This window comes from Gopherus flavomarginatus, chromosome 1, assembly GCF_025201925.1.
Source record: "Gopherus flavomarginatus isolate rGopFla2 chromosome 1, rGopFla2.mat.asm, whole genome shotgun sequence".
Lineage (NCBI taxonomy): Eukaryota > Metazoa > Chordata > Testudines > Testudinidae > Gopherus > Gopherus flavomarginatus.
Window position 1 is genome coordinate 316,793,358 of NC_066617.1, and position 27,512 is coordinate 316,820,869.

Sequence of the window (27,512 nt, forward strand, 5' to 3'; positions counted from 1 at the left end):
GTACAGAACAATGACAAGAACATATAAATAAACAAATTATAACTGAAATAAAAAAATTCCCAGAATATTAGCATTCATATTAGGCTTTGCAAAGTTAGGGTGACCAGATGTCCCAATTTTATAGGGACAGTCCCGATTTTTGGGTCTTTTTCTTGTATAGGCTCCTATTAACTCCCACCCCCTGTGCCAATTTTTCACACTTGCTGTCTGGTCCCCTCAGGGCCGGTACAACCATTTAGGCGACCTAGGGCACTAGGATTTGGGAGATGCCATTTTCTTCGGCAGCGACTGCGGCAACCGGATCTTTGGCTGCCTCGGTCATCGCTGGCATTTAGAAGGAGGAAGCTGGGGCAGGGGGGCACGGGGAGGGCTGCCTGCAGCAAATAAGTGGGGGGTGGCATGCAGGGGAACTCCCCACCCCAGCTCACCCCTGCCCCATCTCCTCTCCGAGCACGCCGTGGCTGCTTCACTTCTCCCACCTCCCAGGCTTGCAGCATCTAAGCTGATTGGCGCCGCAAGCCTGGGAGGCAGGAGAAGTGAAGCAGCGACGGCGTGCTCGGGGTGCTCGTGCGCAGAGCAGGGGTGAGCTGGGGGGGGAGCCTCAGGAAGGAGTTGCCGTGGGGGGGGAGGGGCGCCTCAGGGTGGAGGGGCAGAGCTGTTGTGGGGGAAGGGGGGGCGCCTCAGTTTGGGGGTGCGAGGGGGGTGGGAGGGCACAAGGTGGAAGTTTTGCCTAGGGCGTGAAACATCCTTGCACCGGCCCTGGGTCACCCTATGCAAAGTCCACTTCAAAACAAAATCTAAATCTGGGGCCTAGATCTAGCAGACAGCTTTAAGGGCCAAATCCTTATCCCTTTGTTTGTTCTATTTCCATGTTTTTATATTGCTTACCACATTCACTGACCATTGAAATCAAGGTGAGAAGAATTTGGCCATTATAAGGTACAAATGGCTAAGAGGAATAAGGGCCTGATTCTGCAAGGTGCAAAGAGTTTCCAGTGAACTTCCGAGTACTCTCATCTCCACTAAAGATCATTGGAAAACAAACTTGTGGTGTTTCCAATGGTTTTAACAAGAATGAGAGACCCTTACGTCCTCCATTAGACCATGTGATAGGCATATTCTACTACCCTGGGAATGGATCTTCAACTAATATAAACTGATCAAATGCCAATCACTACAGTGCAGCTGTGCTGATTTACACCAGCTGAGGGTTTGGCCCTTGATTTCTAAATTTTTTTCTATCCTATACTCTCTCTGTCTCCAATGATGCGGATTCTAGCTGTTCTAGCTGCTTTTACCATTTCCACTCCCTACGTCGACAAAAGATGGAAGCCTGATTTTCATGGCTGTGTATTTCAGGGAGTACCACAACCCATGCCAAGTTGACCAAACCACTCCATTGTCATGGCGTCCAGTGTAGTTTCCTGTTTTATAATATTGTCCATTGAGATTCGCTGCATGGCATCTTGTAGGGATGAAAGGGGGGGAAAAAGGAGACTCCGTTTAAAGTGAGAAGGCATTGCATCATTACAGCAAAATACAACGTATTTTTATCGATCTACATTTGAATTCAATGGGTCTATGCCAGTTTACACCTGATGAGGACCTGGCTTATAAGGGCTTAATATGAAACAAAATGCTTAGTTTTGCAAACTGTCCACATGCAGAACTATTGACTTCAGCGTGCATTCCCTGCAGAGAGGGCCTGTGAGACCAGACTCAGTAATTGCTAACATACCAGTAATACCCACCAATGAAATATAACAAAAAAGAAATATAATTATGGCCAACTGTGGTAGAAGGCTCAAAAATTAATCACCTCAAACTAGAGAAATGCCCTTAACATACACTCTAACTGCCAGTTGAGCCTGTTAGTGGCTAGGAATTGTTTCCTTCAGGCCCTTGGTGCCCTCTTATGCTTTTCTTCTGGAAGTCATCATGAAAGCTATTTAAACCTCTCTGCCTTGAATGGTAATGAAAAAACAGACTGTTGCCACACACCCGCCCACAGCCTTAGTCCCATGTGCATCACCCTTTGAGTATTGGATACAGTCAACTTCTTCCCATACCTGTTAAACCACCAGCCACACTTGTTCTCTTGTGCACAGTTGCCTGCTAGGAATCTATCATGATCCTTGTCTGATGTGGAGAACGGCATCCCACTGAGTGATGCTGACCACTGTTCTTCAAAGTTACTCCCTCCAGACAGAGCATCACCAGCATTACCAGAATAGGTGCCAACCCATAACCTGTAATTGTCCTGCAAGAGTTAAATGTAAACACTCTGTTAGAAGCAGACTTTTATTTCTTTTTTAAAGTCCATAATTGTTTTCTGCAATATGTTGTGGGCCAAATTAATCCTTGGTATAACTCCACTGAAGTAAAAAATGATTTTGGTCTTATTCTTTTTTATATTAGCCCTGGGCCAAAACCCCATCTAATCTACCAAATATACTGCCAAGTTGCTCTCCTGCTACAAAAGCTACAAGTATTATTCTCTTTCAACACCTACATGATACAAATTGGCTGATCCTGGCAGGAATACCTAGAAATTAGAAGAGTGATTTGAGGGGCAATGGTGGTGAAATACCCCAGACTTGTCATCTTGGAAGATTTCAACATATACATTGACAAAGGTTGCAAATGCAAAAGTCCAAAAATCCATCTCCTCTCTTGCCTCCCTAGGACTTTCACAGATCATCTCTGGTCCAGCCTCACAGCTGGTCATGCTCTGGACCTGATTTGCAGCCTAGCTGTCAAGACAGAGGACATCATAACTCAGCCACTCTTTTGGACAACCCATCACCTCATTAGGGCAGTGGCCAGAGAACCTTCCAGCATCTAGCCAAGAAGAAAGACCAATGAGTCTGATTTGACCATAAAAACTCATGGACTCCAACAAATTGCAAAGCTTTCTGAAGGACAACAGCACCCCACCCACAGTATGAGGTGTCAAGGACCTGGTGAATCATTACCATTCTACACTGGCCTTGGCCACTGTTACGCTGGCTCCTATGCAGCCCCTTCCTCCCCATTGCCCACACAGATCTCCTTGGTTTTCTGATGTCTTGCAGTGGATGAAGAGGGGCAGAAACTCGAGAGCCAGTGATGGAAAACAAAGGCTGATTCAGACAGGATGAAACAACAAATTCCTCAAAGCCTAAGACATGTTGTGCTCCCCATCAGTACCCGGTCCAGGGAAGCTAATGATCCAACCAGCGGACCAAATTTGGTGATGAATCCTGATCACATGTCACGCGAGGCACGTTACACATATGCAAAGAAGAACAGGCCAAGAGAATCTTCCTATCAGTGTCCATTGAGTCTGCCAAATCCTGCCCCAAGGAGTCATCCAGGGTGATAAACCTCTTAGTCAGTCAGCCCTGAGTGCTTATAGCCTGCATCAAAACAGAGCACCAAGTATAGCAAAAATCTATCATCCTGCTTCTCTGAAAAGATCATGCACATTCAGGAAGGCATCTTAAACAGTATGAATCTGCTCTGCCTATACCCACCAACCAACAGCCCTCCTGCGTTCCCAGAGTTCAGTACATTCTCTCCTGAAGGAGTTATGGACACCCTACAGTAGTCTTGACCCAAGACTTGTGGATCTGACCCAGGCCCCTTCTGGCTTGTGAAAGAAAATCATGAACAACTGGTGCCACTCCTGAATGAAATAGTCAGTGTCTCATTTAGAGAAAGAATCTTCTCTTCCTCCTTCAAACACATGATAGTCTAACCAACACTGAAGAAACTCACCGTAGATACTTCAGTCCTAGCCTGCACCCGGTGTCAAAGCTCCCATTCCTGAGCAAGCTCACAGAGAAGGGTTCAAAAAAGAATAAGATAATGTCATGGAGGATAGGTCCATCAATGACTATTAGCCTACATGGTCAGAGGTGCTCCGAGCATTCCTAAACCACTGACTGACAGACACTGGGACTGGAAGGCAGGGGATTGATGCACTCAATAATTGCCATGTTCTGATCATTCCCTCTGAAGCATCTGTCACTGGCAGCTGTCAGAAGATAGGATAGATGGACCACTGGTCTGATCCAGTATGGCTATTCTTATTCTCTTAAGCTAGCAAAAGGCCAACTACAAGCTCATCTAATGGAAGCTAACATTCTAGATCCAGCACAATCTGGTTTCAGGCCAGGACCTGGAATCAAAACCATCTTAGTGGCACAGATGGATAATCTCCTGCTGTCGACGGATAGAACACATATCTATTCCCATCCTTCTGGACCTCTGCACAGCGTTCAACACATGAGATTCTGCTGACTTGCCTGCAAGAGGTGGCTGGGGTTCAGGGTAATGTGCTAAAATGCTTTGAGTCTTTCCTGAGAGAACACACCAAAAAGTAGTGATGGGAAACTGCACTTCATTGATTTGTGTTATGCTGATAGTATGCTCAACATTTTACTGCACCTCCATTAGTAGACCTCTCACTTGTACAATCCCACAAGGATCAGTTCTCTCTCAAGTCCTATTCAACATCTATATGCAGTCATACAACATGGACTCAAGTGCCAGCAATACGCCTATGACTCACAGCTCTATCTATCCTTCACCACATACAACCACACCACCAAGATGCTCCAGTGCTTGGATGAGATCAGCTCTTGGATGAAAAACAGTTGGCTGAAGCTGACAGAGGTGATGCTGGTGGATACACATCCACAACTGGTCAATTCAGTCTATAGGAGTCGAGCAAAATCCATTAATAATGCTTTCTACCATCTCCACTTGGGTAGAAACTCCATCCCATCCTGGCAGATAAAGACCTGGCCTCAGTTGTTCAGACCTTCACCACCTCTTGGCTGAATTACAGAAATGCAATATACCTGTTCACGAAGCCTTCAGCACTTGGAAACTTAAATTAGTTCAGAACACTGCAGTGCATTTCCTTGGCACACCGACTACTGAGATCATAGCAAATCTGTCCTCCATTCTCTACCCTGGCTTCTAACAGGAGTTCAAATTAAGTTCAGGGTCTTGATCCTTATGTTCAAAGTGCTCCAAGGTGTGGGCCCAGTATACTTAAAAGATTATATAATGCTCCAGGACAAAAACTGTGGTCTGCAACTATGCTCCTTTGGCACAACAGAACTCTCAATAATAAGAGTGAAGCTTGTGTGTGTGAGAGACAGAGCCTTCTCCGTGGGCCAGTCCAACACTGTGGAATGAACTCCCCCAGGAACTATGGAGCATCACAAACCTCACCACATTTCACTCCAACTGCCAGGCACATCTCTTTGATCTTGCCTTCTCTAATACAAATGCACAAAACCAGGTATATTTATATAAAAAAATAAACAGAACTCCAAAATACCCAACAACCACATCCTACCAAACCAAATCACTCCACTGAACATGCTTCTCCCTCCGGGAGGAGGATGGGAGAACAAACAATCCATGATATATGTGTGGACACGTCGCATACTGCACCACTGGAAAGTGCTCAGATACTACAATGATGAACACAGTAGTCCCGGAACGAGACTGATAATAGATGTGTAATAACTGTAGGTTTTTTCTTTCATAACATTTGCCTTTACCACTGATTGAAATGGAGTTGTCCAAAACTTTCATAACAAAACTTGAAATGTGGACAGCTTCTCCAGAAGGTCTAGTGAGGGTGGCAAAACTTTTGGTGAACTTGGGCCAAGTAACAAGCAAACCTACATCAAACGCCAACAAAATTGAACCAAATTTGGAGTGAACTTTGGCCTATTTCAGGTTTTCAGGTGTGAACCATGTAAAATGTTGTTTTCATATTCTGACCCCAAACCAGAGAAAACTTGGTGGTTTTGGCTGAATTTTGCTTTGAGTTTCTGCAATCATTCAAATCTGAAGCCCAAACAAAACTCACAGGGTACAAACCTATATGAAATTAACCTTAAATAAAGATGCACAATTGAGATGAATCAATGCCCCACATCTGAATACCTCCAACCTCTGGAAAAATTCATTTTCTGACCTGATATCAAGCTTCTCTGCTGCCCCTTCTCTCTGTAATGGGCCAAACCAAAATACTGAATCTAACTGAAACTGAACTTTTCAATAGTTCACATTTAGGCTCTTTGTGGCTTGGTCCTGTCTCTAGTTGATACGGATCCCTGTGAACAAAATGGTTGAGTTTTGCAGAACTTTATTATTAAGATCTCAGCAGGACTCAAGCAGAAGTACTAAAAGTCAAATAGAACCCTCTCCCTGCAATAACAAACAAATCACTATTGTCTCCATTTCTTACCTGCTCACTCTTGATCTGAAAGTTTTCATAGATTGCATATCGTCTTTCTCCATGCCAGTCCATCAGGTCAATTTTTAGTGAGTTTTCCTCTGGATTATAATGCAGAATCTCATTAGATTAGTACTTCAAAATGCAACTAGTAAGAAGTTGTGCAGATAGAATAATATCCTTACCTCTAACCAGCAGATCATAAATGTGCTCATTGCTGTCATAACCTTAGTCCCAGATTTGGACCTTAGCGTCCAAAATATGGGGGTTAGCATGAAAACCTCCAAGCTTAGTTACCAGCTTGGACCTGGTACCTGCTGCCACCACCCAAAAAATTAGAGTGTTTTGGGGCACTCTGGTCCCCCTGAAAAACCTTCCCTGGGGACCCCAAGACCCAAATCCCTTGAGTCTCACAACAAAGGGAAATAATCCTTTTTCCCTTCCCCCCTCCAGATGCTCCTGGAGAGATACACAGACACAAGCTCTGTGAATCCAAACAGAGTGACTCCCCCTCTCTGTTCCCAATCCTGGAAACCAAAAAGTACTTTCCTATTCCCCCAGAGGGAATGCAAAATCAGGCTAGCAAATCCAACACACAGATCTCCCCTGATTTCTTCCTCCCACCAATTCCCTGGTGAGTACAGACTCAATTTCCCTGAAATTTCCCAGTAAAGAAAACTTCAACAGGTCTTAAAAGAAAGCTTTATATAAAAAAGAAAGAAAAATACATACAAATGGTCTCTCTGTATTAAGATGATACAATACAGGGTCAATTGCTTAAAAGAATATTGAATAAACAGCCTTATTCAAAAAGAATACAAATCAAAGCACTCCAGCACTTATATTCATGCAAATACCAAAGAAAAGAAACCATATAACTTACTATCTGATCTCTTTGTCCTTACACTTAGAAACAGAAGACTAGAAAGTAGAAACTGCTTCTCCAAAGCTCAGAGAAAGCAGGCAGACAGACAAAAGACTCAGACACAAACTTCCCTCCACCCAGAGTTGAAAAAAATCCGGTTTCCTGATTGGTCCTCTGGTCAGGTGCTTCAGGTGAAAGAGACATTAACCCTTAGCTATCTGTTTATGACACGCCCCCCAACAAAATGCAACTAGTAAGAAGTTGTGCAGATAGAATAATATCCTTACCTCTAACCAGCAGATCATAAATGTGCTCATTGCCCAGCCAGTATTCGTCATTCTTGCCCTGAAACTGTCCAAATCCTTGTTTGTAATCAGCCCATTTCCTGAAGTGAGATACAACTATCAATTTCAGCCCTCTATGTAGAATGCTGAAATTAGGGAGTTTGTATCTGACAATCTCAGTCACCCTATTATTGTGAAATCTCCTGACAAGTGAATCTTTGGCTTTCTCTATAGAAACATTTTTCTTACATATTCTATTCAAAGCATAAGAAACAAGACAGATTTATAGCAGCTCATTACAAATAAATACTAAACAATGTTGACTGCTTTACATATTACTCTCTCTCACTCGCTTGCAGTGGGTTCAATCCTGCTAACACTGCCAGGTACAGTGCTTGCAGAAGCAGGTCAAAAGTTACTGGACAGATGGAATGCAGTAGATGTCCTAGATTTGTCTTTTAGTAAAGCAGCTGACAATGAACCTCGCAAAATCTTAATTAAGTAATTAATTCAAATTGTCTCCTTACAAGTTACAAGAATTCTGCCTTGCACTCTTAAGCACCCTGCAAACTCAGGACTACTATGCAATATAATAATGAACTGAAAACTGGCTAAAAAGCTGCAAACAAAAGGTAGTGATAATGTCTCAAGTAATTACTATTAATCACATTTATTATGGCAGTGCCTCAGGGGTCCCCACTATGCCAAAATTGGGTCCCCATTGTGCTAGGCACCATACAAAAAGAAAGTAGTAGACAGGCCCTGCCCTGGAGAGTTTATAATCCAGATAGACAAGACAGACACAGGGTAGTGGAAGAGGTAGAACACACAAATGGGGTGGTCAGTGTGATGGTGGCAAATTCATGTTATTTACACATTTTTGTGGGGGGGTAAATGGGCCGAGTTAGGAGTGGATCAGCTAAGTGGAAAGAAAAGGAATGGGGGAGTCAAGGGGACAGGGAAGGGGAGATGAGGGTAAGAGAGGCAGGTGAGGAGACAGAGGGGAAAGGGGGAGTGTTGGAGCCAACAACCAATCAGCATAGGACAGAGAAAGTTGGAGTACATTCCACAGTATTGTTCCTAGCTTTGGCTACTTCTGGTCCCACCAGCGGGAGTCTCTGGCCACTTAACAAGGAGGAGGGGAAGCACTGCCTGGATCCTAGTACTCCAAGCGTGTGAATATATGGGGTGTCTCCCTCCACAATTCTTGGTCTGGAGGGGGAACTGGCTGGGGGAAAGGTGGCCTTGTCTGGGCCTCATTTTACCTCCTTTCCTCAAAGTGCAAAAGTCTCTGCTTTGGTGGGGGTATGGGTGGAATACATTGGCCTGTATTGTATCTATATCCCATTTCAAACCCATGTGTAATTTGGATCCACTGTCACCCCTATTTGTCTTGCAGCATCACTACTTGCCTGGCCTGTCCCTCCCTTCAAATATAAATCTTTTGAATTATTTTTCATCAGATTACGTAGGCTGCATTTTTCCAAGATGACTCTTCTTCTGTTACGTTCTGCCCCTGGTTTTTTTCTCTCTAGATTCCTCTGTGTTATTTCTATATCCCCATTAGTATTCAAAGATCCTTCCAATTTAGTATGCTTTTCAGATTTCATTAATATACTATTTAGTAGAGCTGGGCAATTTTTTTTCATCCAATAATTTATTCTCTGCAAAATGCAATTTTGGGTTGAATTTGGCGAATAGTTTCGGCAGAATAAAAATGGAGGGAAAAAATTCTGAAAAAGTCAGAATGTTTCATTTCTGCATTATCAATATGAAACATTCTGATTTTTCATTTTGAAATGACATTTAATTTGAAATTTAACTAAATTTATCTTTAAAAAGGGGATGGGTAAAAAAAACCCAAACCTAAACAAAATATTTTGTTTGAGGACAAAATAATCATTCTTTCATACTCCTCTCTTCTCCACCTCAAAAATTAGTTTTTCATTTCGTTTTGTCAAGAAAAAACAAAAAATTGTAATTTGGGTCAACTCGGACTGAAAATGTTTTCAGATATTTTGGTTCAGGCACTGAACCAAAAACTCAGTTATCCCTAGCTCTACTGTTTGTTTCCTTTTCCACATCACGAATGAGGATGTTAAATAAGACTGATCAAAACATCAGTCAATGGACCAGATTGTCAGGTTGAAAGTGGGAGGAAGAGGCTTTTTGTAAATCTCCATGTAAGAGCCATCTTCCTGTGGCTTTCAGCCAAGACAATCTAGACCAGTCTTATTTAGCATCTTCGTTAACATTCTGGAAGAGGGAGTAAATAGTACACTGAGCCTTAATAGTTTTCATGATATGAGAGAGGATATATCATTTAATCGGTTGATAGCAAATGGTTACTCCCATAGGTTGTCCTTATTTGTGCAAATACTTCTAATCAATAAGGACTAGAACTCAGTGAATTTTTTTCAACAAATTGGTTTTCCATTCAAAAGTGCAATTTTTGGTCCCTGAAACTATTAATTGAATTTGGGTTGAATTCGACAAATAGATTTGATTGAAATGACTTTTTCTGAATGAATTGAAATGTTCTGTTTCAACTTTTAGAGTCCAAACAGCATTTTGATTTCAAATTTGGCCAATTTCGAAAACAAATATAACACAAGAAGAAGGATGAAGTGCTCCTGAAACAGCTGAATCAAAACAAAAACTAGGAAAAAAATTAATGTGGAGACAGCCTCAATGTTTCGATTGACTCAAAACAAATTGAAAAATTGGAAAACAATAATTCTGAATTGAGTTGAAATGTTTCAGTCAATTCAAAATCATATTTTTTGTGTTCTTCAATTGGATGAAAAATTATGAAATTTTCTTTTTGTTCAAATCGAACCAGATTTTTTTTTCAGATTTTTTGGTTCAGCCTCTGAACAGAGAAACTCATTGTCCCTTCATATCTACTAATGACTATACACGTGACTGCACATTTGTAGGATTGGAGCCTAAAATAGCAATTTCTGATAGTAAGGTGCCATCAAAGGTTGGACGGAATTTAAAAATCACAGCAATCCTTAATGGAGTAATTTAAATCCCCACTGAAATATTAACCACACCACATACCTGTCGAAATTCTCTTTGCCATTACTGCGTCGCTGTATTACAGTCCATCCCCCTCCATCAGACATGTCACAGTACACCAGGAAAGGTTCGCGGTCTGCTCTGGGCCTAATCCGGTAGTATCCATTTTCAGTTTTTCTGCTGTTAAACACTGCAGAGCAATCTGAGCAGAATAGTATTGCTTCATAAAACAGTGGTCGTGGAAGAGAAAATAGCTGACCGTAGTCAAGAGAAAACATCCATAGAAGTTTGTCTTAGGACAATGATTTCTGTCTCTTCTGTATGGTCCCACCCTGGCTGGGCTGGGGGTTGAATTTGTAAAACAATGTTTAAATATGGTTCTAGCAAAAATTGTAACACAGTTTGGCCCACCAGGATGCATCTAGATTAGCAAATTCGGGACCCATCTTTTGCAGCCTCACCAATGGTAATAGCAGCAGAAGCTGTAGTGCAGAAGACTCAGAAGAGTTTATCATCATCATCTCAACCTAAGATACCTTTAACTTAGATTCTTCCTCTATTCTGTGCTGTGAAATCCTCAGCTCCCATTGAAGTCCCTGAAATCAGGCCACTGATTTAAGAGTTGAAATCAGGATTTCAGACTCTACTTTAGGTCCCCTAGTTTTGAAAATATTAGCCTAGGGCAAAAAGGTTTGATGTTGTGACAATTGCAAAGCAATATCATTCTGTCATTGTGTGCTTCTGCAGTATTGATCTGTTGCCCAACAGAAACCGTGCCCATGGACCATTGTGCCAGGTGCTGTACAAAAACATAGTGAAATACAGTCCTTGCCCCCAAAGAGCTAAGTGGATGAGACAGGCAGAGTGTAGGTGAGGAAGAGAAGTACAGGGAAATAAAGTGACTTGCTCGAGATGATGCACCAGATCAGAGGCCTTTGGCCATGGATCTACCCTTTACCCTCCTATGCATATAATAGATAATACATATTTTAGATTAAGCATTTTTAAAGAGATAAATTTCCTGTGGATTTTGTTAAGGGAAGTGGATAAGACATAAATATGCCTATCTGCTTATAAATGGAACGTTGCAGCAAAAAATAAATATTTTGATATGCTGAAGTGACAGTGTCTATTATATTCTTCTGCAACATCCTACCTCGATCGTAGACTATCAAGTTTCCACTAGTTGTCGGTAAAATGATTTCAGGCTGTATGCTTCTCCTGGCTGAGAAGATCTTGCTTTTTGTTCCATGATAGTTGTTCCCCAAGATGTCCTTCAGCTGTAATTCACACAACTGAAGCAAGTCTTGGAGCAGTTTTAGCCTCTGTTTTAATTTAGTGTTGTCTAACAGGCAGATGTCCTTATCCTAAGGGGGAAAAAAGAGGCATGATGTAATTAAAGTGATAACAATAGAGAGAAAGTCTGTAGCTCTTAATGATCCAAACACATACATCTATCTTGAGGAGGCAAGGGGATCCAAATTTAAAACATCTAACTGGGTAAAGAGGGCTATTGTTTTTGTCTCTAAATCATTACAGCACAGCCTACATGGCAGATGAATTGAGCCCAATGGGGAAGAGTTTTTTGTGCTGATTTTGGCAAAGAGATTCCAGCAGTGCAGCATTAACTAACTGGCCCATCAGAAAGTTACTTTGGACAACTGGTGCTCAACTCTGCTATCTTTTAATGAAATCAGTGGACTTATTTACAGAGTAAGATACTGAGTGGCAAAATATGGATCTTACATTGCAGCCCCAGAGGTCCTGTAAGGATGCAGAATTCTCAGACCTCTTATTGTAAAAGTGAAAGATAAAGGGACAGAATCCACTCACAGTTACTCTGGTATAAATCTGCAGTAACTCCATCTAAATCAGTAGAGTTACTTGAGATTTACACTGGCATCACCGAAAGCAGAAACTCACTAGGAAAAACATTTTCGATGAGAATCAAACCAGAAGCTCATATTGCTATATTCCTTAAGAAAAAGTCATAGCAGACTAAGCAACAGAGTCTTATTACATGGATTTGCACAGCCTGAAGTTTGCATGGAGTAGTGGACTTGAATGACTCCAAAAATTCCAAGTGAAGCTGAGTCTAGTTTGGTTTCAAAGTTATGCCAAGACTTTAGATTTCATCTGAAACCATACATTGATTTAGGTGGGCTAACAACTTGACCCAGACTCAAGAAACCACCACAGAAACCTATTGATGTTGTTGATGACAGAACTACCTTCCTACCACTACCAAAAATGGTTGCTCCAAGTCAGGGGTGAGGCAGAGTGCGGAAGTTTATCCTACTCACTGGGTGCACAAATAGAGGGTTTAAGCCTCCAGTGATATTAATACCCACTAAGTTCCTGATGTACCATCTAGATATCACAAAAGTTTATGGAAAAAATTAATGGTCTAGAGAAGGTAGATCAGGAGCTTCTGCTCTCTTTGTCCCATAACACAAGAACAAGGGGACCTTCAATGAAATTAAAAGATGACCAATTCAAAACTGATAAAAGGAAATTGTTTTCCTCCTGTAATTAGACTACAGAACTCACTGCCCCAGGAAGTCATTGAGCCCAAGAATTTAACAAGATTCAAAAAGGGACTGGACATTGATATGGATGTTAAGACTATTCAGTGTTAGTGCTAATAACATGTTAGTGCTAATGGAAGGGATATTAAACCTCATGCTTCAAGGCGTAAGCCAATCTCTAACAATTTGAGATCAGGATGAGACCTAATGTGTGTGAGGGGGTGGGCAGATCACCCCACATCTGCCTGCTGCAGGGTTCCTACACTTTCCTCTGAAGCATCTGCCGCTGGTCACTATCTGAGACAGGGTCCTGATGGACCTTGAGTCTGATCCAGTCTGGCAATTCCTTTTTCCTATGTAAATTCTCACTCCTGCCACTGGAGAAGCCAGTGGCCGGTCAGTGTCGGGAAGAACCGACAGTTGCTGGCCAACCGTCCTTTTAGAGAATTCCAGGCATGTGAATATGGACTATGGGCTGGACGACAGAGTAATATGCTCCCCCTGTTGTCATTGCCTTGAGTAAGAGACAGCAAGTTGTTCCAGGACCGTCTTGTGAGGTGACATTTACCATTTTGTAAGGAAATTTACTGTACATAAGGGTCAAATGTAGAGGCCGGCTACGCTCAGGTGCTTTCTTGTTTTCCTTATTATTCACATTGCAGTTGCACCCACCAGGGGAGAGGTGCCATCCAAAAATAGAAGCAGGCAAAGGACCTGGCCCAAACAGTGAACAGTTTAGGAAGACAAAGGACATGAGCAGTTTTTAATTTGCCGGCTAGCAGTTTGTTTGTGCCAGTCTTAAGTATGTAATGCAGGTGGGGTCATGAGTTTAGTGCTAGTCTAGGACAGCCTTTCTGTGGTTTACTGAAAGCAGGTTGTGAGTACTTAAGGCCCCTATACTACATTTGGAAGGAAAGCTATTGGGTTAATAAGTCACTCCTTATTGTGGTCTGTAGGAACGTAACTTGCCCCTTACATTTACCCAGAGACTGCCTGGGCTACCTGTTGCTGTGCTTTCCCCCGCCTGCCTTTTTACCCCCAGTGGGGGAAAAAAAGAAGTAATCAGTTTGCTCCAGTTGGTTTTCTCTGTTTCTTCTCTGACCGCAGAGCTGTTGTTTATTCTTCATAAGGCTATTTTCACACTATCCTCAGTACTATCAAGTCAACTTAGTTTATGAAAACAAGCTGTGGTTACTTGTGCCTGTTCCAACAGGCCTCAGTTCCAAAATGGGGATTTAAGGATGAGTTAGAGCCAAGTGTGTCCACGTGGAAAGGCAGCATGACAGAGACACAATGTGTTACTTATTTAGATTTTTCTCTTATATTATCATAAAAATGGCAATTTTGACAGTTATTATTTTAAATGCATTTGTTTCCCCTATGTGTGTAAAGACTACTGAAGCGAGTAAGGGCATGCAGGACTAGGCCTGATGTTTTTCTGGAGCACCTTCATAGCACCTTCCAGGATCAGTTCTGATAGCTTTAGTCAGGTTGAATAGTACTTTTCTCCAGACGCAGGGCCATTGAGGCTGCCATGTAATGAAATACCATTCTGCCTGAGTAAGGGATTCTGAATCTGACCCTAAATGTTATAGAAAGTTAGCTCAAGAAAGGTGCCTCTAAGAAAACACATTTAAAATACCAATGGCCCAACATTTGTATCATAACAAACTAGGCGAGAAAGTACATTCCATATAAATAACATGCATTTGTCTTTATTGTGGAAAAATCAAAGTCAATAGGAGTCGTGGCAACTCAAAGGATTGAGCACTTTGTTAGCAGAAATGCTCTGGTATCAGATAATGCTTCCCATTCAAAACACCTTCCATCTCAAAGCAGTTTCCAAAGAGTTAGCTTCACTAGTCCCCTTCACTAACCTGTCTGCAAGGTAGGGGGGTATTGTTATTCCAATTTTGACCTCAGTTAAATTGAGCTACAAAGAGGTGAAGTGATTTGCCTGAGGTCACGTGGAGAGTACAAGCACGGCACAGGCAGGGCTGGCTCCAGGCACCAGTGCACCAAGCAGGTGCTTGGGGTGGCCAATGGGAAGGGGCGGCACGTCCGGCTCTTCGGTGGCAGTTCAGTGGTGGGTCTCTCAGTCCCTCTTGGAGGGAAGGACCCGCCGCCGAATTGCTGCCCAATAGTAAAGCGGCGACATTAGAGCTGCCGCCGAAGTGCTGCCGATTGCAGCTTTTTTTCTTTTTCCACCGCTTTGGGCAGCAAAAATGCTGGAGCTGGCCATGGGCACAGGCACGAAGAGAATGCAGATCTGAGAATACTATTCTGTAACCTTATGGCCATCCTTCCTCTCCAGCTAGCTTTACGGAATTCGAATGCTTGGCACTCTGAGAAAAACACCACAGATAAATCACTAAGGGCTTGGCTACACTAGAGAGTTGCAGCGCTGGTGAGGGGGTTACAGCGCTGCAACTTAGGATGTGGCCACACTTGCAAAGCACGGCCAGCGCTGTAACTCCCTGGTTGCAGTGCTGGCTGTACACCCGGTCGAGCCTCGGGTGTAGGGATTCCAGCACAGGTGATCCAGCGCTGGTCAGCAAGTGTGGACACCCACCAGCGCTTTTATTGACCTCCGGGGTATAAGGAGGTATCCCAGAATTCCTGTCCACAACAAACCGGAAGAAAGGGAGAGCTCGGAGTTCAGCCAAACTGCTTATTTAAAAAACAAACACAGCTCCTGTTTGCTGAGCGAGCTGAGGCAGGCAGGGGAATTACTTTGGAATGTTCACAGCTGTTTGCTTGAAGAGAGAAACAGCACGCTCACACGGCAGAGGGGGAGGGGGAAGTCCGTGTTCAGCAGTTGCTGATCTGGTCTGACGGGTATTTAGCAGTGCATAATTTGCAATTAGTGAATGAGAGAGGAGTGGGGGAAGGGAGTTAGAACTTTTAAAATGATTGAAGGTAGGCACAGTCCTTAGAACTTGTAAGGCAGGGAGCTGAGAACAGTGTCAACTCCAAAAATCCATTCTGTCTGTCTCCTCCACGCTCCCTGTCACATTCCACCCCACCCCCCTCTTTTGAAAAGCACGTTGCAGCCACTTGAATGCTGGGATAGCTGCCCACAATGCACCACTCCCAACAGCGCTGCAAGTGCTGCAAATGTGGCCACACTGCAGCGCTGGTAGCTGTCAGTGTGGCCACACTGCAGCGCTGGCCCTACACAGCTGTACGAACACAGCTGTAACTACCAGCGCTGCAAAACTGTAAGTGTAGCCATACCCTAAATGGGAGTTGCACCTCTCATGACTGGGCCCCAGAAGAGCTATCTGCAGATCTCATCCACAAAACTATTCCTCCCTCTGCTTTCAAATACACCTCCACCCCTATATAACGCTGTCCTCAGGAGCCAAAAAATCTTACTGCGTTATAGGTGAAACCGCGTTATATCGAACTTGCTTTGATCTGTCGGAGTGTGCAGCCTCGCCCCCCCCCGGGCACTGATTTACCACGTTATATCCGAATTTGTGTTATATCGGGTCGCGTTATATCAGAGTAGAGGTGTACATCCTGAAGACCACCTTCCACTAGTGATTCCTACAAGAAACTAACTGACTGATTTGTGGCACGGTTGTGGGCATAGTCTATAAATCTTACAGTACAATGTCCCCATGTACACCAACCAACCACAATGAAACCCAACCCCCTATATTATGTAAACACTCTTATTATCCCAGATCAGACAATTCTCACCTGACTGTTTTACCTGCATGCTGTGATACCTCCTCCTCCACTCCTACATCCCTCTGTCTGATTTATCTTTTTAGGAAGTGAGTTGTTTAGGAGAGGGGCCATGTCTTTTTTTGTGTTTTTGCCCTACCAAGCACACTGTGGATGCTCCTGGAAACAATAAATAGTAATCAGCTAACAGAGATGACACAAACTATAGTCAAGTGATACCTACCGAAAGTCTAGGTGCAGGTGAACACAAGCTCACAAGCAGAAGCAGCAACAGCAACCAGGATCTCATTGTAATCATTTCATGTAGCCTGGGGAGAATAATGAATTTACTGTACTATGTGCGTATTTAACTCCACCAAAAACAAACCACAATGAAGTCCTCTATAAGTGCGACAGGACTTATTAAAGAAGGTACATGAAATGACATGGAGTACAAAATGAAAAGAAGATGCATCTTAGAAAGGTCTGGGACTCACTGGTCCAGACACAGTGCCATGGGTTCCTAGCTCAGTGCCTCCCTGATGGGATGAATGACACTCTAGCAAGCCCCTCTGGCTCCCACAGACAGGCACATGCACCATTTACAGTGCATGTTATTTTAATGGTAATCTCTCTTTATAGAGTTCCTTACAAACTAGTTGGCTGAAATCTTGCAGTCGGGCAAAACTTTCATTAACTTCAGTGGTTTTTGCTGGAGTAAAGACTGGAAGATTTGGCCTTATATTCCGTATACACTTCACCCACCAATGAAATGCAGTCCAGCTCTGAGGTGGGGACAGCAGTCAGGCAAGCGACTGGTGCACCTTCCTACTGAACGGTGCGGGGAGGGATACATTTGGGCAGGGACCCAGGGTGAAGCCTCAGCTCTGACAAAATGTGCCAAGGCTATTCAGTTACCACACTGAGCAGACAAGACAGTGTGGTAACTAAAGTCTCATCTGAAATAAATGTAAACAGATTGAAGTCAAGTATATGGAGATGAATATGGGTCAAATGGCAAAACTGTCCACAATGTTTTGCATAACAATATTTTGTATAAACAAAAGAGCAAATGTGCAAAAACAACAAAAAATCTATCCCCTCCCCCAACATCTTAAACTCCATAGTTTCCCACAGCTGTGGAAATTTTAAATTGATAAAAATTGGGGGAAAATGTTTAACACCTATAATTTTGCACAATTGTGGAAATTTAAATAAAATAAATGCTTAAAAGTAAACATAAATATTATTCATCGAAATTATAAAAACATATAAATAAAATTCTGCCAAGCTTAAAAATATATTTGGAATCTCTTGCATTAAACAGTTGCTCAAAACCTAATCATTTTGCTTGATTGTTACCTAATGCTCATCCTACTTCTTCTGAGTATGAGGAGACTAAAATCATGTTTATATCAATGATGTTCTTTAAAAGGGAAGGGTTCCATTGCCAGGCATCATTGTTCACATTATTTAACTGTAAAATGCAATGAAGAATGATTTATGTAAGCCTTTAAATGAATTACTGAAGCTAACTTTCCCCATGGGTGTTCCCCTATAAATTTAATACAGCCGTGCTAATTACAATGAATTCCATAAGAAAGTATGAATGCAGCCTTTTGGACTCAGTGTTTATTTGCATTGTTGTTTAATCTGGTTTATGTCTAAAAATATAGAAAACAGAAATCTGAATGCCAAAGGACAGGAAATCTGAACTGGAGAGTAGAAAATGAGGATATTAAGCAAGACTCTAGTACACTGAAACCTCAGAAGGGTTGTGGTTGTGTAACTAACCTCAAAATGGGAAGATTGGATTTTCTAGTTAACAAAAACAAGGAGGTTTGTGGTGAATGGAGCAAAAAATAATAGAGACAGGCCACTCCCTCTGCATTAGGGCCAAATAATTAATATTTATTTTCAGGAAAATAGGAAGAATTCTCCATTTTACAAGGCAAGTGTTTGGCCACTCAAGAGAATAGCTAATGATGCCAAATGACATGTCATTCAGTTTCTGCATAGCCCCCATATTATTACTGAAAACAATTCTATTACAAAAGTGCAATAATACCATTTTATTAATAAAAATAGTGTTCCCCTCTCTCCTTTAAGAGATCAGCACTCTTCACCCATTTCTCAACCACAAATATAATTTACTATCAAATTAATGCTTTTCCTTCAGCTTTGGAGGTAGCCCTGTTCTAATAGCCAGTTTTTTAAACTATGAAATTAAATGAACAAAACTTCTCTTCCTCCATTTTTTCTTTCTGGGTTCTACTCTGCAGAGTGCTTCACTTCCTTCCCCAGCCCTCACTGACTTCAAAAAGCCCAGATCCTCAAAGGTATTTAGACTCCTAACTTCCACTGAAATCAGTGGGAGTTAAGTGCCTAAATACTTTGTGAATCTGGGTCAAAGAAGCTAAGCTAACGGTTCCCAGATGTTGAATTATTAGTATTCCTGACTTTTCATCTGTTAATAATCTCTCTTTTAGTTAGATCTAGTCAGCCAATACTTACAATAGCTGTTCTTGCCTATCGGTTGTTGATGTCAATGGGGCTGCCTGGGTGTAACCGAGAGCACAACCTTAAGAGTTACACATGATCCAGCTCCTTTTAAAAACACACACACAAATAAAGGCCACCATCTTGCAGGTACGTAAGCAAATGCTTAACTCTACATATGTGAACAGGCCCTTTGGAGCCAATGAAACTATTCCTGTGTATAAAGTTCAGTATGTGCATAAGTGCTTGCAGGATTAGGGTTTCATATCCCACCCCTTCCTGAAGGACTCTCCAAACCCTTCACAGAACCCAAAAGTCTCTGATCTTTGTACTTTCTCCCCTTCTCTACTCTCCTGTCTGCACAGGGCTCCCACCTTTGCTAGCCTGACAATTGGCTTGGGACCCACAATCAGATGCTCCCACAGAGGATCTTATTGTGCTTCCACCAGACTCTTGGTTTGGTCTCTAAATTAGGTTTTTAAAGCTGCCATTTATTAGCCCTGGGACAAATTGTGACCTCCTTGTTGACTTTTAACCCCCTCCTTACAGAGGCAAAACTCATGCAGAAGCATGAGACTAGTCAAGACTGGGTAGATAAGTCATGTTTGAAAACATGTTAACTCTTCCCTATGCAGGAGTCTATGGTTGATCACGACCAGCTAATAGGCTTTTAAACATGACCTGACCTGCCTACACTAGGTGCCAAGGCTCAGAATCTCAAAGGGGTTTATGAATCTCTCTCTCATTGAAATCAATGGGAGTTAAGCACCTAAATATCATTGAGGATCTGGGCCCAAATCATGTTTATAATCATATTAGTTAAAACATATTTGTTTAGACATTTTCAGACATGACTTATTTTCCTAGTTTAGACCAAACCTTAGGGATAGCAGAGATGTTAGGCAAGGACCTGGTGTGGTGTGGAGATCATCTGAAGCAGATGTTGCAGAAGAGTGTCTCTGTGTACAGCTCCATTTGGCTTCTACTTAAAATAATTGAGTCATCCTCAGTAAATATGAACATTGCGTGTTCTCTAATGATACCTCCTCACAGTTGTTGAAATCCCTTGACAGCACATTTGCAAAAGCATTTTCTTTTCCAGGAATATGCATGGCAGATACATGAACTGCAATATTAATTCCCATTCAGCTTTTTAGAACTAAGTCAGATTCACTCTTCGTAAAATGTTCGGCACTACAGTCATGCTATCTGCAAATATTAACTGTTTTACACATTGCCCCATTTTTACACCACTTCCAGGGGACCCAGAAGAACCAGGTGTTCCCAGCTCTGCCACTGACCTCCTGGGTGACCACAGATAAGTCACTTCATTTCTCTGGGCCTCAGTTTCCTCCTCTGTAAAATGGGGATAATGATACTGCCCTCTTTAGTAAAGTGCTTTGAGATCTATGGCTGAAAAGCGCTACGTAAAGCACTGCACAGTTTTTTGGAGGTATGTATTATTATTGGTACTTGTAATATATCCACAGTATCTTGCATGCTTGATTTGTTGCTAGTAAACTGGATTTTCATGAACTTCATGTGACAGGTTCCCCCCCGGGGTGCCATCTGGAACTGAGGTACAGCTGAGCCCTGTGTCTCACTCCGGTTCCCTCTTGCACTGTGACATTGTGACAAGCTGCAAAGTCCTCCAAGCTTACACTCAAACCAACATCCACAGGCAGGGACCACACCCAGCTGTGTTCATGAATGCTCTGGCCAGCCACTCATGAACCCATAATACAGAAGCTACAGACAAAATACTCCCAGCTCCCCAGCCTAAGACCCCAGAGCTGTACCACCCTGCCCTGGTCAAAACCTGGCCAGTATGAATTTATTACCCAGTCCGCCACTTCTACAAAGGAAAGTAGACATGCACCAACTCTTGCTCATGAGTTGAGATTTATCCCCTTTGCACTTCATACAACACACAGTGTTTTAGATAAAATATGAAATAGATTTATTAACTACAGAAGGACAGCTTTTAAGCGATTATAAGGGATAGCAAACGGATCAAAGTAGATTACCACAAGAAATAAAACAATTGCAAACTAAGCCTACAATATTAGATAGGATGGATCATAGTCTCTCACCCTGAGTGATCATACAAACAGTCTATCACATTTCCATATACAGGCTAGAAATCCCTTTAGCCTGGGACCAGCACTTCATCCCCACACCCAGTTCAATCCTTTTCCTCTCATAGTTTCAGGTGTGTTCTTGTAGGGAGAGTGAGATCCCCTCATGAAGTCATTTCTCCCTTTTATATCTTCTTCTAACTTGCGGGAAAGTTCTTTTGCTGTGACCTGGGTCAAACAATTCCCATTGTGTAGTGCTATCTCTGAGAGGTTTCTATTGTACACTGTTCCTGGAGTAATCCTTGTGCTTGTGTGCATTTCCTCAATAAGCCATAATCATTGTTTGGCCTTTCTATTGTTGTACCTGCAAGGCAGCTTGTGGGTGTTCTCAACCTCTCAACATGTTTCAGTTGCACATACATAGCCAAACCTCGTAACTTCACATATGACAGTAACACATACAATCCAACAAGATATTAATGTCTAGCAGATCAAGATGTTTACAATGATACCTCACAAGGCACACTTTGTACAAAGCATATCCTAATTACATGACAGTGGTGAATAAGGGGGTGCCAGGGTGTCACACTGCAATTAGGACCGATTCACTTAATTTGCAGAGGAGTATATAGCCACAAAGCTCTTTGAGGCATATATTGGAGAACCCCATTTCAGGCTTCGAAGAAATTAGCTCCAGCAGCAAGTCCTGGTGAAGCCATTTTTAATTCTGCCCTTGATTCCAATGATCAAGGATTTTTTTAAAAAGATAAAATCAATAAAAATCAGTAAAAATTGGAAGCTGTGATTTTAAGCTATTAAAAACCAAAATGTATACATTAGAGGCCCCCTAGTTTGCTAAAAAGGAATAGCCAGAAAAATTTAAGTACAAAGGAAAAGTAGTGGTAGGAGAAAGGTGCTAGGTTACAATATTTCAATAACGTTCAAAAGAGTAAGCACAGATCACTCTGAGAGTTTAGCTACTGTGTATGTAGCATATGTGACTCTAATTTGTTGTTGTCACAAATTTAATTTGAGTATAAGTACCTCAGGGCAAGGACATGGACCTGGTTCTGATCTCACTTACATCAGGGAAAATCAGGAGTAGCTGCATTGAAATAATAGATTCATAGATTATAAAAGACCATTGTGATCATATAGTCTAACCTCCAGGCCATAGGCCTTGGAACTAGAACATATATTTTAAAAAAACATCCAACCTTGATTTAAAACTTCCCAGTGATGTAGAATCCACCATGACCCTTGGTAAGTTGTTCCAATGGTTAACTACCTTCACTGTTAAAAGTGTACACCTTATGTAGAGTCTGAATTTACCTACCTTCAACTTACAACCATTGGACTGTGTTATACCTTTGTGTCTACATTGAAGAGCTCTCGATTATCAAGTTTCTGCTCCCTATTTACCGCTCCCCCAAACTTCGTATCATCTGCAAACTTTATCAGTGATGATTTTATGTTTTATTCTAGGCCACTGATAAAAATGTTAAACAGTGTAGGGCTAAGAACTGATCCCTGTGGGACCCCATTGGAAACACAAGTGCTTTGATGATGATTTGAGGTCCCTTCCAACCCTGATATTCTATGAGTCTATGATTTGCCACTTACAGTTTCATTTTGAGACCAATCCAGTGATGTAACAAGGCCCCAGAGGGCTCTGGTGCAAGAATAGGTTAAGGGCCCCCTTTCTGATTCCAGAATCAAAAATTTTGCTTATGTCCTACATCCCAGCTCCAACATACCCTCCCCCCCAATATTCCTCATAAACCCCACAACTCACCCCACCAGCTCCAACATCCCCCACTCACTCCAACCACATACCCCACAGTCCCCCAAACACTCCCTACTCACCCCATAGCCTACCAACAACTTGCTCTCAGCTCCTCACCCACTGTCCTCTGGACCTTCCTGGCCACTCACTGGCACCCCCCAGCTAACTGCTCCACTCTCATCCTGGCTAGATGGCTCTGCCTTATCCTCACTGCCCAGAGGCTCCACTTGCTCCCATTGCCCATCCTGTGTACACAAGGAATGGGCCAAATTCAAGTGGAGAATGATATTGCAACCTATCACATGGGTCGCAGCACTGCTCAGGTTTGGCTCAGCCCTCCTCCATCTGGTGGAGATGTGGTAGGGCCAAATATGAGTGAGTGGCATTGAACGAGTGGCATCACAGCAGGTAAAGCATACCCCCACAATCTTGTGGGCCATGGCACAACAGTGCCACTTGCACCATTGGAGCTACACACTGCACTTATCAGTTAGCCAGCTTCTAATCCATTTAATGCATGCCAGGCTGATTTGTATCTTGCTAGTTTCTTAATCAAAATGTTGTGTGGTACCAAGACAAATGCCTTACCGATATCTAAATATATTACATCAACATATTGCCTTTATCAACCAAATTTGTAAGCTCACGAAAAAAAGATACTAAATTAGTTTGGCAAATTCTTTTGGGTAGAAGGGTGAGGATAGCTCAGTGGTTTGTGCATTAGCCTGCTAACCCCCCGGGTTGTGATCTCAATACTTGAGGGAACCATCTAGAGCAAAATCAGTACTTGGTTCTGCTAGTAAAGGCAGGGGACTAGACTTGATAACCTTTCAAGGTCCCTTCCAGTTCTATGAGATAGGTGTAGCTCCTCGTTAATAAATATTTTCTAGAAGCCCATGTTGATTGACATTAATTATATTAATTTATTTAATAGTCAAGTTCTTGTATCAGCTGTTGAACCATTTTGCCTGAGGTCAAAATCAGACTGACATGCCTATAATTACCTGGGTCATCCCATTTACCCTTTTTATATACTGGCACAACATTAGCTTTCTTCCAGTCCTGTGGAACTTTCCCACTGTTTCAAAACATTGAAAATTAACAATAATGATACAGTGAGGTCCTTGGCCAGTTCTTTTAAAACTCTCAGATACAAATTATCCTGACCTGCTGATTTTAAAATGCAGAACATTAGCAGCTGTTTTTTAACATTCTCCTGAGTTACTGTTGGAATCATGAGTGTAAATCAGGGGAATCGGAGTCACTGTCTCCCCAAATTGCAAGCCTCAGGCAGGTGCGGAATTTGCCCCTCCTCCCTCATGGTTCCATTGAGCTGATTGGAACTGCCTTCCCAAATACAGAAGTGAAACTATGCCTGTGGAAGGTATTTTACCATCATCATCATATAATATGAATACATCATCCCACTTTTCCCAAGTACAGAACAGAAATATTTCTTGAACGCTTCTGCCTTTTCTGCATGATCATTTCTGTTTAGTAATGGACCACTGTCAATTCACACTGCTGAAAATGGCTTTGAGTTCAGAACTAGACTCATGTCTTTTTAAATGGCTGTAAGCAGTACTGCCAACCTCAGGAGAAACTGGACCTCCACAAATAATAAGATCAGCATAAAAATCTCATTTAGAACCCTCAAAACTAAACATTTATGGTTCTATTTATTTGCCCTCAACTTTCTGACCCTTTAGGATACATTGGGGTCATGGTTTTAAGCCTTCCTCCACAAATGTGAAAATTAGATACGTACTAAAAAAATGAAAGCTAAGATTCTAATATAATCACTTGCCTCCAGGAGCTGGAGCTTTAAGAAAATACACCAAGGCTCTTGAGTTTCATGATGAACCATGAAAGCTGGCAACACTGGTAAAGCAGAGACAGTGCTGTACAATTAGTAATAATAAAAGTACTAATAATTAGAATTAGGCTCAACCCACAAAAGTCAGTCCTGGATACATATTTTGAACAATGAAAAGTCAGAGATGTTCTGATCTCAGAATTTGGTTCAAGTCCACTTCTATTATGTAGGAAGCATATCTGGCTGGTTTATAGCTCCTTTATGCCCGCAGAACTGGTGTAAAGGTATCATAACCTTAGTCCCAGATTTGGACCTTAGCGTCCAAAATATGGGGGTTAGTATGAAAACCTCCAAGCTTAGTTACCAGCTTGGACCTGGTACCTGCTGCCACCACCCAAAAAATTAGAGTGTTTTGGGGCACTCTGGTCCCCCTGAAAAACCTTCCCTGGGGACCCCAAGACCCAAATCCCTTGAGTCTCACAACAAAGGGAAATAATCCTTTTCCCCTTCCCCCCTCCAGGTGCTCCTGGAGAGATACACAGACACAAGCTCTGTGAAACTACACAGAGACTCCCCCCTCTCTGTTCCCAATCCTGGAAACAAAAAGTACTTTCCTATTCCCCCAGAGGGAATGCAAAATTAGGCTAGCAATCCAACACACAGATCTCCCCGATTTCTTCCTCCCACCAATTCCCTGGTGAGTACAGACTCAATTTCCCTGAAGTAAAGAAAACTTCAACAGGTCTTAAAAGAAAGCTTTATATAAAAAGAAAGAAAAATACATACAAATGTGCTCTCTGTATTAAGATGATACAACACAGGGTAAATTGCTTAAAAGAATATTGAATAAACAGCCTTATTCAAAAAGAAGACAAATCAAAGCACTCCAGCACTTATATTCATGCAAATACCAAAGAAAAGAAACCATAGAACTTACTATCTGATCTCTTTGTCCTTACACTTAGAAACAGAAAATTAGAAAGTAGAACTACTTCTCCAAAGCTCAGAGAAAGCAGGCAGACAGACAAAGACTTAGACACTCAATTCCCTCCACCCAAAGTTGAAAAAATCCGGTTTCCTGATTGGTCCTCTGGTCAGGTGCTTCAGGTGAAAGAGACATTAACCCTTAGCTATCTGTTTATGACACGCCCCCCAAATTGCAGACAGTGGGGAAGCTCACTGGCGGCGATTTCCTTCTAGAACTTGAAAATAAACAGATTAATACAACACATACACCTTTACATATACTCCTAAGTATATAACTAACAGACTTCTACATTTTAAGAACACTTTTTAACTACTGAATTCTGGGAAACTCTCACGGGAGAGTGCATCAGCTACTTTGTTAGAAGCTCCTGTGATGTGTTGAATTTCAAAATCAAAATCTTGGAGAGCTAAACTCCAACGAAGAAGTTTCTTGTTGTTCCCCTTGGCAGTATGAAGCCACTTTAGTGCAGCATGGTCAGTTTGTAGTTGGAACCGCCGTCCCCAAACATATGGGCGTAGCTTTTCCAGGGCGTACACAATGGCATAGCATTCCTTTTCACTGACTGACCAGTGACTTTCCCTCTCAGACAGTTTCTTACTGAGAAACACGACAGGATGGAAGTTGTGATCTGTTGCTTCCTGCATGAGCACTGCTCCTATACCACGCTCAGATGCATCTGTGGTTACTAGGAATGGCTTGTCAAAGTCCGGGGCCCTGAGCACAGGGTCAGACATGAGCATCGCCTTAAGCTGGGTAAAGGCCTTTTGACACTCATCAGTCCACTTAACTGCATTTGGCTGGGTCTTTTTGGTCAGGTCGGTCAGTGGGGCAGCGATTTGGCTGTAGTGTGGTACAAATCGCCTGTAGTATCCGGCCAAGCCTAAGAAGGATTGGACCTGCTTCTTTGACTTTGGGACAGGCCACTTTTGGATAGCATCCACCTTGGCCTGTAGGGGGTTTATGGTTCCTCGACCCACCTGGTGCCCCAGGTAAGTCACTCTGTTTTGGCCTATTTGACACTTTTTGGCCTTAACAGTTAGTCCTGCCTGCCTGATGCGCTCAAAGACCTTTTCCAGGTGTAGTAGGTGTTCGGGCCAGGAGTCTGAAAAAATGGCCACATCATCGAGGTAGGCAACTGCAAATTCTCCCAGTCCAGCTAGTAGACCATCTACCAGCCTCTGGAAGGTGGCGGGTGCATTTCGAAGGCCGAAAGGAAGGACATTGAATTCATACACCCCCGCATGGGTGACGAATGCTGACCTCTCCTTGGCAGGTTCATCAAGCGGTACTTGCCAGTACCCCTTGGTTAAGTCTATTGTAGAGATGAACTGGGCACGTCCCAACTTTTCCAATAGCTCATCGGTACGTGGCATTGGATAGTTGTCCGGACGAGTTACAGCATTTAGCTTACGGTAGTCCACGCAAAAGCGTATTTCCCCATCTGGTTTGGGTACCAGAACCACTGGAGATGCCCATGCACTGGTAGATGAACGGATTATACCCATCTGTAGCATGTTCTGGATCTCCCGTTCTATAGCAGCTTGGGCATGAGGAGACACTCGGTAGGGTGGGGTTCTGATTGGGTGAGCATTACCTGTATCAATGGAGTGGTATGCCCGTTCAGTCCGTCCTGGGGTGGCTGAGAACAATGGGGCGAAGCTAGTGCACAGCTCCTTGATTTGTTGCCGCTGCAGACGTTCCAGGGTGGTTGAGAGGTTCACCTCT

General features: G+C 42.5%; 1 protein-coding gene across 1 annotated transcript in view; it reads right to left on the reverse strand.

Moving 5' to 3' along the window:
• Nucleotides 1-655: 655 nt before the first annotated feature.
• The window catches only part of LOC127049601 (fibrinogen-like protein 1), a 32,312-nt gene continuing 5,455 nt past the window's right edge, over nt 656-27,512 (reverse strand). Inside the window, exons 2-8 of the mRNA XM_050950626.1 lie at nt 16,865-16,949; nt 11,574-11,784; nt 10,460-10,619; nt 7,397-7,494; nt 6,257-6,345; nt 2,070-2,260; nt 656-1,465 (exon numbers count right to left, since the gene is read on the reverse strand). Coding sequence (XP_050806583.1) covers nt 1,285-1,465; nt 2,070-2,260; nt 6,257-6,345; nt 7,397-7,494; nt 10,460-10,619; nt 11,574-11,784; nt 16,865-16,949 — 1,015 coding nt within the window. The 3' untranslated portion in view covers nt 656-1,284. The remainder of the gene's footprint in view (nt 1,466-2,069; nt 2,261-6,256; nt 6,346-7,396; nt 7,495-10,459; nt 10,620-11,573; nt 11,785-16,864; nt 16,950-27,512) is intronic.